We start from the raw sequence: 16,224 nt of genomic DNA, 5'->3' as shown, positions 1-16,224 counted from the left end.
GGCAGTATGGGTGAGTGATGTGGTGTATGAGTGATTGTATGGGTGAGTTAGTGAATGTGAGAGTGGCTCTATGGGTGAGTGTGTGCTAGTATCAGTGACTAGGTGAGTGAGTACGGGTTAGTATCTTTATGAGTAATTAAGTGGGTGTGTGTAACTATTGATGAAGGGGTAGGTGTGTGAGTAGCTCTATGGGTGACTGACTCAGTGTGTGAGTAGCTGTATGAGTGGAAATGTCAGTGGATTTATTAGTGAGTGAGTGTATGAGTGGCTGCATGGGTGAGTAAGTGGATGTGTGTGTAGATCTATGAATCCGTGAGTGGGTGTGTAAGTACTGGTATGGGTTTGTGAATGGTTGTGTGGGAGTCGGTGTATGAAAGGTTCTATGATTGTGTGAGTGGATGTGTTAGTGATTTTGTGGAGGATGTCATCAGTGATGTCATCAGTGATGCCATTTGAGATGTCATTAGTGATGTCACTGACCATTTCATGAGTGATGTAATATGTGAGGTCATAAGTAGTGCTTTGCAGGGGCATGAATTATAGTTAGCTCAGCTAACTATAACTGCTGAATTTCACTGGTTTTGTATGAGTGAAATCTGAGCCTGACTGTAACGTCCATACAACCTTTGGTTTTTTCAGTGAACTTCTAAGTTTTTTTTTATTCCATTTCCTAACTATAACATCCCTGTAACCTTTGTTTGTTTTTCAGTGAATTTCAAAGGTTTTTTAAATTCTAATTCCTAACTATAACATCCCTGTAACCTTTAGATTTTTCAGTGGATTTCTATTTTTGTTTTTTTAAAGTAGTTATGATGTGTGCAGACAGGTGGACAAAGGGGTCGAAGCCTCTGACCAGCTCTCAAGAATCCCGCTGTGTAGGACATACAGAAAGTATCAGGAGGACTTCTTGGCCCCCAAGGTCCCCATGCATCCAAGAGGACTTAATTGCACAACCAGTAGTGCGCCAGGAGATGCATTTGCAGAGCGGTGGAAAAAGGGGGCGTGGCCTCCACGACCTCTTAGCAGCCCTGCTGTGTGGGACTTACTGAAGGTAACCGGAGGGGTTGTTCACTGCCCAAGGACCCTCAGCAGCCATTGGAACTTCATCCCCCAACTAGTAGTGTGCCAACAGGTATGTTTTCAGAGTAGTAGAGAAAGGGGCAGGGCCACGAAGACCTCTCAGCAGTCCCGTAGTGTGGGCCTTACTGAATGTAATAGGGGGGGGTAGTTGGCCCACAAGGACATCCTTGGGGACCAACAGCTCCTCCTTTTACTGCCAGTAAGGCCCACACAGCGCAATTGCTAAGAGATCTTTGGAGGCCACGCCCGCTTTCTCCACCACTCTGCAAATGCACCTCCTGGTGCACTGCTGGCTGTGGGATGAATCACCTTGGCTCCAGAGGAGCCTTGGGGGCCAACTACCCCTCCTTTTCCCTCCAGTAAGTCCCACACAGCTGGATTACTAAGAGGTTGTTGTAGGCCAAGCCCTCTGTCTCCACCACTCTGCAAACGTGCCTCCTGGTGAACTACTGGTTGGGGGAAGAAGTCAACTTTAGTCCTGAGGCCCTCAGGAGTAAAGTGGAACCCATTCCCCAACCAGTAGTGCACCAGGAGGCACATTCCGACCACCTCTCAGTAATCCCGCTGTGTGGGACTTACTGGAGGTAACAGGAGGCCTTGTTGACCCTCAAGGACCCTCAGCAGCCAAGGGACTTCATTCCGTCAGCAGCAGTGCACCAGGCGGCGCAATTGCAGAGTGGTGCAAAAAGAGGATGAGGCCTTAAGCGTCGTGCCAGTTGCTTTTAAAAAAAATTATAATGCCCTTTTTTTTAATGTTTTTTTTTTAAACATGGGAGGGGGCCACACGGACCACCCCTCCCCTCGGGCCGATTTCGTCTCCGGGGGCTCCATCTCCCGGGCCCTGCTGCTTTTTTTAAATATTATAAATAGAGGGGGGCCTGGTCTCTCCCTTGGGGATAGAGTGGGGAGCCTCAAAGCACCCGCAGTCCCTGCTGGCTCCCCGTGTCCTGCGGGAGCCTGCTTTGCTTTTGGGTAGAGGGAGCTGCTAACATGCCGCTCCCCCTGACCAAAAGCAATTCTTCTCCGCTTCATGCAAGCAAGAGCATTTTACATGCTCTCGCTTGCATAAAGCGGAGCAGCTTTTTCTATGGCTTGGCTGAGCAGTGCTCCTTCCAAGCCACAGCAAACTACAATGTCCTGAGGGTGGGCACCCCGGGACATTGCAGGTGCCGGCCCTGGGGGTAGGTGGTCCTCAGGGCCATTTTTGGCTCCAGGAGGGGGGGCACGAGGCCCCTCCTCCTTTGTTTTAATTTGCCTGGGGAGGTGGTGGCCCCGGGGCTGCAGGGGGACCGTGTGGCCATTCCGCATTACTTTTGGCTAAAGCCCCGGGGAAGTGGCGTTCCCCGGGGTTGGGAGGTGTCCACACGGTCCCCTGCATTATTTAAATTGAAAGCCCCGGGTAGATGGCAGCCCCCAGGGCTGCAGGGGGTCTGTACGCCCCCCTACTTTGTTTATAGATGAAGCCCTGGGGAGGTGGCGGTCCCTGTGGCTTGGGGGGGTCCAAGATCCACCCCCCATTTATAAAACTATAAGCCCCAGGGAGGTGGTGATCCCAGGGGCAGAGGGGGAGACCATACGGGCCTCCGCCGTTTTCATTTTTGTTTAAAGAATCCCCGCAGAGGTGGTGGTCCCTGGGGCAATAGTGAGCCCCAGGAGGGGGGCCTCGTGCACCCCCCTCCATTATTTAAAAAAATGCCACCAGGACATGGCCCACCCGGGGGTGGATGATGAACGAATCGCGGGAGCAGTTTGATGAATCTCCACTAAGGTTTCCCAAATAAAGTTCATCCACCTCAGCTCCTTCCTGGAAAGTTTTGGGGTGATCCAACTAGCGGGGACCTAGGAATAAGGGGGTCTCATAAGCAAAATTCCCATGCATTTTCCATAGACTCTTTTAGACAATGCTACAGCAAAGACAGCATGAATGGAATTACCCCAAATTCGACAGGAAGCTAGATCTTGGTCCGCAGATTGTGCTTTTTGAAATTTGGTGTAAATCCGTTCAGTCGTTTTTGAGTTATTAAAGGTAAAAAAGAATTGTATATTTTGGCAGTTAACTACTGTGAAGGTAATACATCTATAATGTTTTAAACTAATTTTTACTATCTCGTGGGATTGTGAACAGTTAAAAAGAAGTAGATGAGTTCTCAATACACTCGAGTTGGAATGCATATTGTGGTCGTTGTTTTTGAGAGAAAGTGTGTAAGAGATAAGTACCCTGATGATTAGAAGGTTAAATCTTATTTTAAAAAGTGTTACGAAAAGTAGGGAGGAGTAGGTGATGTTTGAATACGTTCTGCTATGCACTGTTGTTACTCTATGAAGGAGTTGTAATCTTACTGGAAATGATGTTTATCAGACTCTATTATTCATGCTCATTGGTTTGAGAATGGTTGTGAGTAGAATTAAGGCTCATCGAAACATTCTACTATGCACACCCATCATCTGAGAGAGAGGTCTCAGCAGAGAGGCCAGACCCTTTACACACGGTACTACTCGCACCCGTCATCTGAGAGAGGTCTGAAAGGAGAGCCCAGTCCCTACCCACACCCTACTATGTACACCCATCCATTACAGTGAGAGGTCTCAGCGGAGAGGCCAGTCCCTTTACACACCCTACTACACACACCCATCATCTCAGAGAGAGGTCTGAAAGTAGAGCCCAGTCCCTGCCCACACCCTATTATGCAAACCTATCATTACAGAGAGAGGTATCAGCAAAGAGGCCTCTACACCCTACTACTCACATCTGTCATCTGAGAGAACGTTCTAAAAGGAGAGGAAAGTCCCTCCCTCCACCCTACTACACACACCCATCATCTGAGAGAGAGCTCTGAAGGTAGAGCCCAGTCCCTGCCCATACCCTATTACGCAAACCTATCATTACAGAGAGAGGTCTCAGCAGAGAGGCCTCTACACCCTATTACTCATATCTGTCATCAGAGAGAAAGTTCTAAATAGAGAGGGAAGTCCTACACACATCTATCATTACAGAGAGAGGTCTCAGCAAAGAGGCCGGTCCCTCCACAAACCCTACTATGCACACCCGTCATCTGAGAGGTCTGAAAGGAGATCCCAGTCCCTCCCCGCACCCTATTACGCACACCTATCATTACAGAGAGCGGTCTCAGCATGGAGGCCAGTATGTTCCCACACCCTATACTATGCACACCCATCATCTGAGTGAGAGGTCTGAAAGGAGAGCCCTGTCCCTCCCCACACCCTACTATGCTCACCTATCATTACAGAGAAGGTCTCAGCAGAGGGGCGATCCCCTCACCACACCCTACTACGCACATCCATCATTACAGAGAAGGGTTTCAGCAGAGAGGCCAGTCTCTCTACACACTCTACTACGCATACCTGTCATCTGAGAGAGGTCTGAAATAGGAGACACAGCCCCTCCCCACACCCTACTACGGACACGTATCATTACAGGGAGAGGTCTCCGTAGAGAGGCCAGTCCCTCCACATACCCTATTACGCACACCCCATATCTGAGAGAGAGGTCTGAAAGGAGAGGGCAGTCCCTCCCCACACCCTACTATGTACACTTATCAATACAGAGAGAGGTCTCAGCAGAGAGCCCAGTCCCTCGCTACACCCTACTACGCACATCTGTCATCTGAGAGAGAGGTTTAAATGGAGAGTGCAATCCCCCCCAACCCTTCTACACACACCAATCATTACAGAGAGAGGTCTCAGCAAAGAGGCCAAAACCTCCACAAACCCTACTATGCACATCTGACATGTGAGAGAGATGTTTTGAAGTAGAGGGCTGTGTCGCCCCACACCCTACTTTGCAGACGCTCCATTTGAGAGAGGGGTCTGAAAGGAGAGGCCAGTCCCTCCACACACCCCACTACGCACACCCATTATTACAGAGAGAGGTCTCAGCGGAGAGGCCAGGCTCTCCCCACACCCTGGTACATATACCCGTCATCTGACAGAGGGGTCTTAAAGGTAGAGGCAAGTCCCTCCCCACGCCCTACTACGCACAACCATCGTTTAAGAGAGGATTCTGAAATGAGAGGCCAGTTCCTCTCCACACCTTACCGCGCACACCAGTCATCTGAGAGAGGGGTCTCAAAGGAGAGTTTACTCCAGCCATACACGCTACTACGCACACCCGTTATCTGAGAGAGAAGTCTGAAAGGAGAGGACAGTCCCTCCCTACTCACTAATATGCACACCCGTTATCAGAGAGAGGGGTCTCAACGGAGAGGCCAGTCCCTGCACACACCCTACTACTCACATCTGTCATCTGAGAGATAGGTCTAAAAGGAGAGGGCAGTCCCTCCCTCTACCCTACTATGCAATTTATCATTACAGAGAGAGATCTCAGCAAAGAGGCGGGTCCCTCCACAAACCCTACTATACACATCGGTCATCTGAGAGAGAGGTCGGAAAGGAGAGCCCAGTCCCTCCGCACACCCTACTGCAACACCTGTCATTACAGAGAGAGGTCTCAGCATAGAGGCCCGTACCGCCCCTCACCCTATACTACGCACACTCGTCATCTGAGTAAGGGGTCTGAAAGGAAAGCCCAGTCCCTCCCCACACCCTACTATGCACACCTATCATTACATAGAAGATCTCAGCAGAGAGGCCAGCCCCTCTCCACACCCTAGTATATGCACCTGTCATCTGAGAGTGAGGTCTGAAAGGAGAGGCCAGTCCCTCAGCACACTATATTATGCACACCCATCATTACAGAGAGAGGTCTCAGCAGAGAGGCCAGTCCCTCTACACACTCTGCTGGGCACACCCGTCATCTGAGAGCAGTCTGAAATAGGAGGCCCAGCCCCTACCCCCACCCTACTACGGACACCTATCATTACAGGGAGAGGTCTCAGTAGAGAGGCCAGTCCCTCCACATACCCTACTGCGCGCACTCCATATCTGAAAGAGATGTCTGAAAGGAGAGGTCAGTCCCACCCCACACCCTACTATGCACCCCTCTCTTTACAGAGAGCGGTCACAGCAGATAGCTTAGTCCAACCCTACTACACACTCCCGTTATCTGAGAGAGAGGTCTGAAAGGAGAGGCCAGTCCCTCCACACACTCCACTACACACACCCATTATTACAGAGAGAGGTCTCAGCAGAGAGGCCAGGCTCTCCCCACACCCTGGTACATATACCTGTCATCTGACAGAGGGGTCTGAAAGGAGAGGCAAGTCCCTCCCCACGCCCTACTACGCACAACCATCGTTTGAGAGAGGATTCTGAAATGAGAGGCCAGTTCCTCTCCACACCCTACTGTGCACACCCGTCATCTGAGAGTGTTGTCTCAAATAAGAGTTTACTCCATTCATACACCCTACTATGCACACCTGCCACCTGAGAGAGAAGTCTAAAAGGAGAGCCTAGTCCCTTCCCACTGACTACTATGTACACCCATTATCTGAGAGAGAGAGGTCGGAAAGAAGAGGCTGGTCCCTGACACACCCTACTATGTACACCTGTTATGCAAGAGAGGGGCCTCAAAGGAGAGGCCAGTCCCTGCACACATCCTACTGTGCATAGTTGTTATTAGAGAGAAGTTTGGAAGCAGAGGGTAGTCCCTTCTCATACTCCTGTAAGCTCACCCATTACAGACAGAGGGATTTTAGTGGAGAGGTTAGTGCTTCCCACATCCTACTATTTCCCTTCAAATCTGTTGCAATCCCCCAAGAGTCTTGCAAGAGTAGCTTGCAAGCTCCATGGATTGAAGCTTGCCGCTTGGGGCCCGTTTGAACCCGCAAAGAAAATTACTGGGCCTGCCACAAGGTATTTTACGATCCTGCAAGAGTCTTGTGAGATCGTATGGGGAGAAGTAAAAAAAAAAGGACTATGGCTCAACCAATAGTTACCATTCTTATTACGTGGTTTAAGAAATTCTGTGATGTGATTGGGTGCAGAACCAGAGATAGCTCAGTTTGTTCTTGGTGATTTGGAGGAGAAAGAAGTCTGTTTGAAATATGCTTAGCAGAAGTGGATTTATTTGCAGCTGAAAGGGACTGGTGTCTTCATCTGCATTTAAGAAAGAACTCCAAGTTAAGGTAATTAATAATATATTTTTATAAACTTTGTTGTGAAGTGTCAGTAAGTGCACTAATGGTGGAAAGCATATTCAACAGCATGTTTACAGAGTGAAAAGCTGTCTGGGGAGGTGGAGATCTCTTAATATAGCGTTTGAGAGGTAGACATTAGAATGTAGAGAGATATCAGCAAGTATTGAAGATTGTGTTGAAAGATTAAGTGTTCCAACTGTACGTGCTTGTTAGTGAAGGAGGCAGTGTTTCTCAAATTATAAAACAGATAATGTGAAATGTGTTAATACAAGCCCTAGTGGTTTTATGAACTTCTCTGTACATATACTTTAGCCCTATGGGTTGTTTGAGTGGTGATAATGGTATTTTTAGAGTGAAACTGTGCTCAGTGTTAGTAAAGGTGTCTCAAGAAGAATGTGTTACTTTGTAAACATTTATGAAATCCAGTTTGATGACATGTTATAATTTAATTGTGAACAAAGTGCATTGAGTGAGAGTGTGGAATTATTCTGGAGAAAGGAATAACCAGTTAGTGGTACATTAAATTTATATATGTGATTGTGGGTGAAAGATGTAGAAAACTTCACAGTATATAGTGAAGAATGACTGTTATGATTTATTGACTAGTATGTAACTTTTCAATTTTTGATTATTTTGACTTTTTATAGGAGGAAAATGGAAAACAGAAGTTGGCAACAAGAAAACTACAATGTGAGAAAATAGATTGAGGAGAAAAAACATATTAGTTGGAGAGGTGATAATGTGTGTATTGCGTAGGGGGAGATTTGTGATCTTGGACAAGCTTGTCCTGTGTAGGTCAACTTGCCTGTTAGTAAATAATAATCTGCTTACACAAGCAGCAAAAAAGAGCCTAGTTAGCTCAAACAGGATTATTGTCTTGTTGAGCATTAACTACCTGAGTGTATTCAGGCAGTGTATTCAAGCTCAAATGATGCAGAAGGACCTGTAGAGCTCTGCAGTTCAGCAGCATGAGCTAACTCAGCCAGCGTTAGCCTTTGTGAACTCCCTTTAAAAAAAAAAAAAATTCTGGCGCTGTTAGTTGGGAGAAGTAACAGAACCTTTTCCTGTAAAGAGGGGTGTAAGACAGGGCTTTGTGCTGGCCCCTACCCATTTTACCTTATATTTAAATGACCGAGTAGCTTTTCTCATCAGTTGTGACAATGATGCACCCAGATTAACAAGACATGAGGGCTCCCGCCTGCAGATGACACCCTTCTCTTCTCAAAATCACCGATGAGGCTACAGAAAACACTTGACTATTTTAGCAGGTTTTGTGCATTGAGGGGGTTGGAAAAAATATCAACAAAACCAAGTAGATGGTTTTTAATCCATGCCATACATACTACATGCCCCAATCCCACTTTAGAGGGTATCCCACTTGAATAGGTTAATCTATTTGATTATTTGGGCATTACCCTAGATTAAAAGATGGACTGGGCTCATCTAATAGCAAAGCAGAGACTTAAATTGGAACAGCATGCCGGGGGGCTGCAGAAGTTACAAAAGGGGTCCATGGGAGATTTGTGTCATGCCATGCGATTCAGCCCCTACAGGTGGCATGTATATAAGGGGCAAAGAGCGTATACACGCCGCTTCGCGTTCTTGCATCGAGCCCCATTTCCGTCACAAGTGCTGTTGCCTGACTTCCTGTATTGTTAGTTCCGGTTTCCTGTTTGGTGTCGGGGTCGTTCCTCGGCGCTGGTGGTTGTAGCGTGTGGATCCTGTTGTTACTGACAGTGGAAGGTGTCCTCTCTCTTCAGGAGATTCACGAGGGTTGCTCCTGGTTGTGGTATCTTCACCCAAGTAAGGTCTGCAGGGTGGTTGGAGGTCCAGGGGTTTCCTTTCTCGCGTTTCTTCGTGTTGAGAGGTAGTCTGCCATTGACGGAGCGCGTTCTCCATTTCCAGCGCTGCCTAGCGTGGTGTTCTCTGTCTATCGCCTCGCTGATCCATGTGTTATACTTGAAGATCATTTAGTATTGTTTTGCCTGTTGTTAAGGTACTCCAAGTTTGGATTGCTGGAGTCTTTTCCTTTGTCCGGTTTTCACGCCCCCAGTATCCTTTCCTCCCGTCACCTTTATATCCATCCCATTCATCATCCTAAGCAGCTACCAGTAATCCGGTGGTGATATATTGCGAGGACCATTGAGCAGGGGGGTTAGGTTTCCCGCTCTTCTAACTATCCAGCCAGGTACTAGATCTTCCCAGCCTTATTCAGGTATTAAAGGGATACTTTACTTTCTCAGGAGTATAATCTTGATATACTTATTCCCTGCAGCTGCACCCTAAGAATCTACTATTTAGATCACACCTGTTGGTTCATACAGACTTCTACTTAGCAGCAGACGATATACTGGTAGGTGTTGGGGACCTAAAGAAATAGGGACACAGGGAGGGCGTTACAGAGGTATACCACTAACTACCTTTATATTACAGCTGGGAGATCTACTTGTTTGCCTTGTGGAGATCTCTTACGCTCCTGTTGTTCCTCCTGACGACATCACCTTTCCAGACCTACCGGATCCCCCCACCTTTCCTTGTTTTGTTTCCCTGTTTTCCCCAGTGGATTCCTCGCACTCTAGAGTTTGATAGAGTCGGGGAGACACGGGGGACGGCTGTGGACTTTTCTTCACGACTCCAGACGCTCCTGCAGAACATCCGCGAACCTTACAATTTGTCTCTACAGTCCTTCAGTTATGCTCCTATCAGGCACTGGCGGTAGCTCTCTAAGGTGCTGAGATCTATGGGAACATGAATGTAAAATCTTTGGAATTGACCGAAAATAGGTTCACGAGGCACCTTCTGTGTCTACCCGGCTTCTGTGTCCCTTGATCCTGTGGAGGTTGGACACAGGGCTTAGACCAATTTAGGAAAAGATTGAACTTCAACCCTTGATTTTTTGGAGACGTTTGTGGGCCACACCTGCATTGTTGCCTTATCATTGAGGCTTGGATTTAATAATTAGACATCCCCCTGCTGCTCTTTTCCCTTGGATCAAATTTGTTATAAAGAATCCTTGGGAAGCCTGATGGGCCTTGATACCTTTTTTTGGCTTGATCCCATGGGCTATTTTCCAACCATAAGTGTAAAGGAACTAAAACATCTATTTGTCTTACAAGTTTAATATTTTTTTCAACTCATACAGAAGGCGCTTCAACAACTTCCTTCTTAGCGGTTAAGGATATTTATCTTTTAGAAGCTTTTCTTGATGAAATTGAACCTACCTGGCTAAAAAACTGTATGTCCAGTTTAGATATGGAATTTTACCACTTAGTGTATTCACGTCAGGATGGGCGGAATCCCCAAATCCAAATGAAATTGGCTTTCCCTCATGTGGATATGAGGAAAAAACTGTATTCCACTTGCTATTTTTTTGCCCGGCGTACAGAAGGGCAAGATCAAAATAGTTGGTCCCCATTTGTAGGAATTTTGGTAATACAAAAAATGGGGTGGCCTATAGGATTCTTCAAACAGACACGGCGCGCCATATGGTTTTCTAGATTTTTAATCTGCGTGGCAGATAAGGAAGAAACAGACTGCACCATTAATTTTAACTGATATTAATAGCTAAGATTTTATATGGTACTAAATGTATGATATTGGTACAGCTCATTTGTGAATTAAGAAGTGGTATTTCCTCTGGTTTGTTGAATTATGCAGTCGTTTTAGGAATGATGTAGAGCTTGTTTTTAGTCTTTCTTCATATTTATTTTTTTACGTTAATTACGTTAATTATCGTGTTATATATAATTTTTTATGCTAATGTACCAAAGTAAAGAGTTTGATGTTGATGGTAATGTTGTTAAGTTGTTTGTTTAATAAAAAGGTTTAAAGTTACTACTGATTTGTTTACTTAATGGTTGTTATAGATTGGAATATTATTACAGTATTGTAATGTTAATGTTAACGGGATTTATAAAGCGCATGAATACCAGGAGGTGTCTTGGCGCTGAGTGATATTTCTGTCAAGAAAAGCCCACTTCCAAGTTGACTAAAACTGGAAGTTTTATCTTCAGTGGTGCAGAAGTGCGCCTGCATGTAAACGGTACTATGCACATCTTTTAGTGATAATGGAGAGACCAGTTATTTGAATACTCAATTATGGTGACTTCTCATGCAACAGTGAGGTCTCACTAGAGAGATCATTCCTTGTGCTCTCTGTAGTATACAGACCTCTCATACAAGAGAGAGGTTTTGGCACTGAGGCCGGTGAATCCTCATATTCTACGCACTATCAGCTGGTGGCAATGTGATAGTGGAGAGGGAAGTGCTTTTGTACCTGTTACTATATATGCTTGTGACTCTGGAGAGAAGTTTCAGCGGGGAAGTATGTGTCTGTGCACACCCTACTACACCTCATTGTCCCCATCGGTAGAGGTCTCAGGGAGAGGTGAATGTGCCCCACATGCAACTATCCACACCAATCAACCAAGACACAGCACCCAGTAGAGAGGATACTCTCTTTCTATACCCTGCTGCCCACAGTCTACTTTGCACATATCTTACTCTGGGGAGATGTCTCAGCTGACAGGGCAGTGTGTTTCCTTACCATAGTCTCTCTAGTTGTTTTGGAAGGCAGACTTCTCAGGATAGAGGTAATTTTATATCTACCCTCTTCTTGTATATCTGTCAACTTTGGGAGAGATGTGACCAGAGCAGTAAGCTCGTTTTCACAGCCCATTTTCCACACCCATCATCGAAGACACAGGTCACAGTAGAAGGGCCAGTCCTTCGCCATACCCTATTGCGCACACTAATTAGTTTACTTTTTTTTAAAACTAGAAATTTACTGACAAAAACAAAGGTTAAAGTAACATTATGGTTAGGTGTGATAAAAAGGTCTGTTTTTGTTTAAAACAAACCTTAGAAATTCCTGAAAAAAACAAAGGTTAAAGTGCTGTTATACTTAAGTGACTTTGTCAGTGTCAATATTAACGTTAAAACAAAACACATAAATTCACCAGTTCTAGTTAGCAGTGTTAACTATAACTTGTGCCCCCGCCATGCTCTACTTATGACCTGACATATAACATCAGTCATGACACACACACACACACATATATATATATATATTACCTACTGGCGGTCGCCAGTAGGTAGTTATAGTTAGGACCCTGTTTCCATAGGAAAACCGCAACATTCTATTTGGAATAACTTTGGCGCCGGTCGACGAATCCTCGCGAAATTTTCAAAACTAATAGGGCGCTACGCTCCGCTCCTACCCTGAAAGTCTCGGGGGGATTCGTCAAGCGGGGGCTGCGATAAAAGGGGGGTCCCAAAACGCGTTTTTCCCATGCATTTTTCCATAGGACCTTTAGACACAGCTACAGCCCGAACGGCTGAACAGAGTTACTAGAAATTTGGCAGAGAGGTAGTCCTCAGGTCAAGGAAGTGCCTTTTGTAGGTCTGGTGTAAATCTGTTCAGTAGTTCCTGAGAAAATAGCATTTAAATCAATATATATATCTGAGCCAGCTTACGGTGTGCTTACCGTAAGCTTACCGTAAGCTTACCGTACGCGTACGGTGACGTGCGCGAGCGCGATTCTGATTGGCTGTTAGATCTTAGTAAACATTCGAATCGGTCGAAACCAGGAAGTTGTGGCCGCCATTTTCTCTCTCGCACTCTGAGAGGGGCTTGAAAAACAAAGGCCAAAAACATGTAAAGGGGCTGTTTAGACAGCTCCTAAGCACCTAGCCATGTTGAGGGAGTCCCCAAAGATCCCCCAAGGGCAAAAAGGGAATTTTATTTTTTTCGAAAATTTCGCCGATTACGCTTACGGTAAAAATTACCCAAAAAAAAAAAATTATCCATAATCTCCCCACCCCTTGTGCAAATTGTGCCCGAAGGGCACCATTTGTGCATGGCATATATAGTCACTTTAAAATTAAAATAATACCTTTCACAACGAAGCGCATCATATGTCCTCCATGTGCGCACGGTGCGCGAAGCGCATCGTGCGTACATGGCCCATGTAGCGTAACGTGGGCACGCGGTGTGCGTAGCGCACCGCGTGCCCACCGTGCGTGCACGGCACTAACTGCGTAAAGTGGGCGCGCGGTGCGCAAAGCGCACCGTGTGCTCACTGAGCGCACCGTGCGCGCACGGAACGAACTGCGTTAAGTGGGCGCGCACGCCACGAATGGCGTAAAGTAACTTAGCATTTAAAAAACCGTACAAATTCACTGAAAAAACCATAGGTTTCACACACGTTTTAGTTAGGAATTAGCATTTAAAAAACCTTGCAAAATTCACTGAAAAAACCATAGGTTTCACACATGTTATAGTTAGCGGAAATTTTAATCATAAAAAACCATTGAAATTCCCCCGTTATAGTTTGTGCAGGCAACTATAACTCACGCAACCGCAATCCTCTGCTGATGCTAATACTGTATTTAGACACTTATTTGCCCATGTCTTCTTCCATTAAATTTTAGCTATACATATATTGCAAATATTTTTTTTTCATAAAGACACATATGTCATCAGCAGAGGATTGCGGTTGCGTGAGTTATAGTTGCCTGCACTAACTATAACGGGGGAATTTCAATGGTTTTTTATGATTAAAATTTCCGCTAACTATAACATGAGTGAAACCTATGGTTTTTTCAGTGAATATATATATATATATATATACATATGTGCTGGCGATGGGCTGAACCATAGAGCCCCGCACTTTTTGATATTTAAAGAAAAACGCAGCACTCAGTAGACCCGTAGTGCAATTTTAATAGCGACCACCACTACTACACAGATCAAATATCAGAGCCATGTGATCAAAGCAAGGACAATGCCTTAACCATAGAGCAGATCCCGGATCTCAAAAATATGTTTGACCTTATGTTCAACTATGATGAGAAGGAAATGACAGAAAATGAAATACTTAATGAACTTTCAATAGAGATGGATCGACACACTTCTACTAAACTGAAGAGTAAATCAAAGTAGTGTCCCATATTATCACCAGGGAACAAGAGCGACCTTTTCTCCGATGCTGTAAATTGTGAAATTGAAAAGGCAATTAAATCAAGACAACCCAAAAGAGAAAATCTAACATTAAAAGAATGGAATGCCATCAAACAATTACTGGACAATGCCCAGCTAATAATTAAACCCACTGACCAAGGGGGAAACATAGTTCTACAGAACAGACAGGACTATATAATAGAAGCATATAGACAACTAAATGACGAGACCAAATATGCTAAATTATCATCTAACCCATTCAATCAAATGACAATGGAGCTTACCCAACATGTAAAACAATGGCATGACAGAAATCTCATCAATTTTGATGAATATACATTTTTGATGAAGGAAAATCCAACACTACCAACAATATATTTCTTACCGAAAATTCACAAAACTCTCACAAAACCTCCAGGAAGGCCTATCGTCTCCTCTTGTGACTCCTTATATGAGAACTTATTAACATATGTAGACACATACTTGGCACCAATAACACAAAGGCTAAGCTCGTACATAAGGGACACCGGTGACGTTTTGCATATATTAACCGGCACCACTTTGAATGAGAACTACATAATGGCAACTGTTGATGTAGTATCTCTTTATACATCAATTGAACACAAAATAGGACTACAAGCGTGTGCCTGTTTTTTAAAACAAAGAAAGATCACAGAATTACAGCATTCTGAAATGCTATTGACCATTATTGAGATATGCCTGACTAATAATGTTTTTTTTATTCAACCATGAGTTTTTCCATCAAAAATGAGGGACCACGATGAGCATTTCCTTTTCACCCAACTATGCCAACATCACAATGGGTTGGTGGGAACAAGGAAATAGCATGGGGAACTAACAACCATGAAGACTTGAACAACATACTTCTATGGGTCAGATATAGTGACAACCTATTCCTCATTTGGAATGGTGATGAGAACGGCTTCCAACATTATTTTGAGAAATTGAATCAGAATGAAATCGGACTTTCGTTCACATGTGTGACTAGTAAATCAAGCATCACCTTTTGGACACACATATTTACATAGATCAAGGCGTCATCCATTCCACCTTATTCAGGAAAAAAACAGCCACCCACAATATACTTCATGGGTAAAGTTTCCATCCCACCTCACTAATAGAGAGTATCCCGTATGGGGGACTAATACGAATGAAAAGAAACTGCTCTATATATGAGGATGCGGAAGAAAAATTCAAGGAAACTCTAACAAGAATGCAGTTCAGAGGATATAAACAGAAAGATCTTATGTCATGCCTTAAGAAAGTTAGAACTAAATCACGTGCGGAGTTACTAATTCCAAAGAAAGGACTGAGCTTTTCAGGAAATGCAACACACGAAGCAACGAATACCGAGATTAATTATTACCTACAGTAAAGAAAGTAAGAAAATCATAAATGCAGTGCAAAAACATTGGCATCTGGTAGAGAAGGATCCAGACATTGGTGAACTAGTGGGCAAAAGGCCACTAGTCACATATAGAAAAACAAAATCATTGAAAGATCAACTGGTAAAAAGCCACTTTCATAACCAACAACAAATTGGCTACTAGAAGAGAGAAAGGGTTTTGTAAAATGCAACGTGTGCTAAGCATGCAAAATAGGTATGAATAAAGATCATTTTGTTGACAAGGATGGAAGAACAATTCAAATCAAGCAGCATATCACATGCAAAACAACATACCTAATCTACATGATACAATGCAACTGTGGCCTCCTGTATATAGGCAGTACGACATGCATGTTACGCGAACGTATATTAGAACATATACCAGCAGTCCAAAATAGAGACTTAAACTATGCCACAGCCAAACATCTGCTACAATGCCAAAATGGTGACTGGAACATGATGAGACTCTTTGGTCTTGACACAATAAGACATAATGAACGAGGTGGAGACAGAACCAAAAAATTAGGACAACTGGAATCTCGTTACATAATACGTCTCAGAACTAAAACACCGATAGGGCTCAACAACGATGAGGAACTTTATGTACATTCATAGAACCACTGTAGATCTATTAAATCATTAAAAATTAAAATTAAATGATAAGTTGCAAAAGGACGAATTGAGAGACTGCAGCAAGAGTACTATACTGAGTAATATGT

At 44.5% G+C, this 16,224-nt stretch overlaps 1 protein-coding gene across 4 annotated transcripts in view; it reads left to right on the top strand.

Moving 5' to 3' along the window:
- Positions 1-16,224, top strand: part of SFXN5 (sideroflexin 5) — a 1,315,749-nt gene that overhangs the window by 664,635 nt on the left and 634,890 nt on the right. Inside the window, exon 10 of one of the 4 annotated variants that reach the window (XM_085642759.1) lies at positions 7,784-7,826. The exons of the other annotated variants lie outside the window; for them this stretch is intronic. Within the exon in view, the coding sequence (XP_085498885.1) occupies positions 7,784-7,826 (43 nt within the window). The remainder of the gene's footprint in view (positions 1-7,783; positions 7,827-16,224) is intronic. 4 annotated transcript variants of the gene reach the window in all.

The sequence above is a fragment of the Triturus cristatus genome, chromosome 2_2 (genome assembly GCF_964204655.1).
Source record: "Triturus cristatus chromosome 2_2, aTriCri1.1, whole genome shotgun sequence".
Lineage (NCBI taxonomy): Eukaryota > Metazoa > Chordata > Amphibia > Caudata > Salamandridae > Triturus > Triturus cristatus.
The sequence above is the reverse complement of the archived record's forward strand: the minus strand, read 5'-3'. Positions and strand labels throughout refer to the sequence as shown.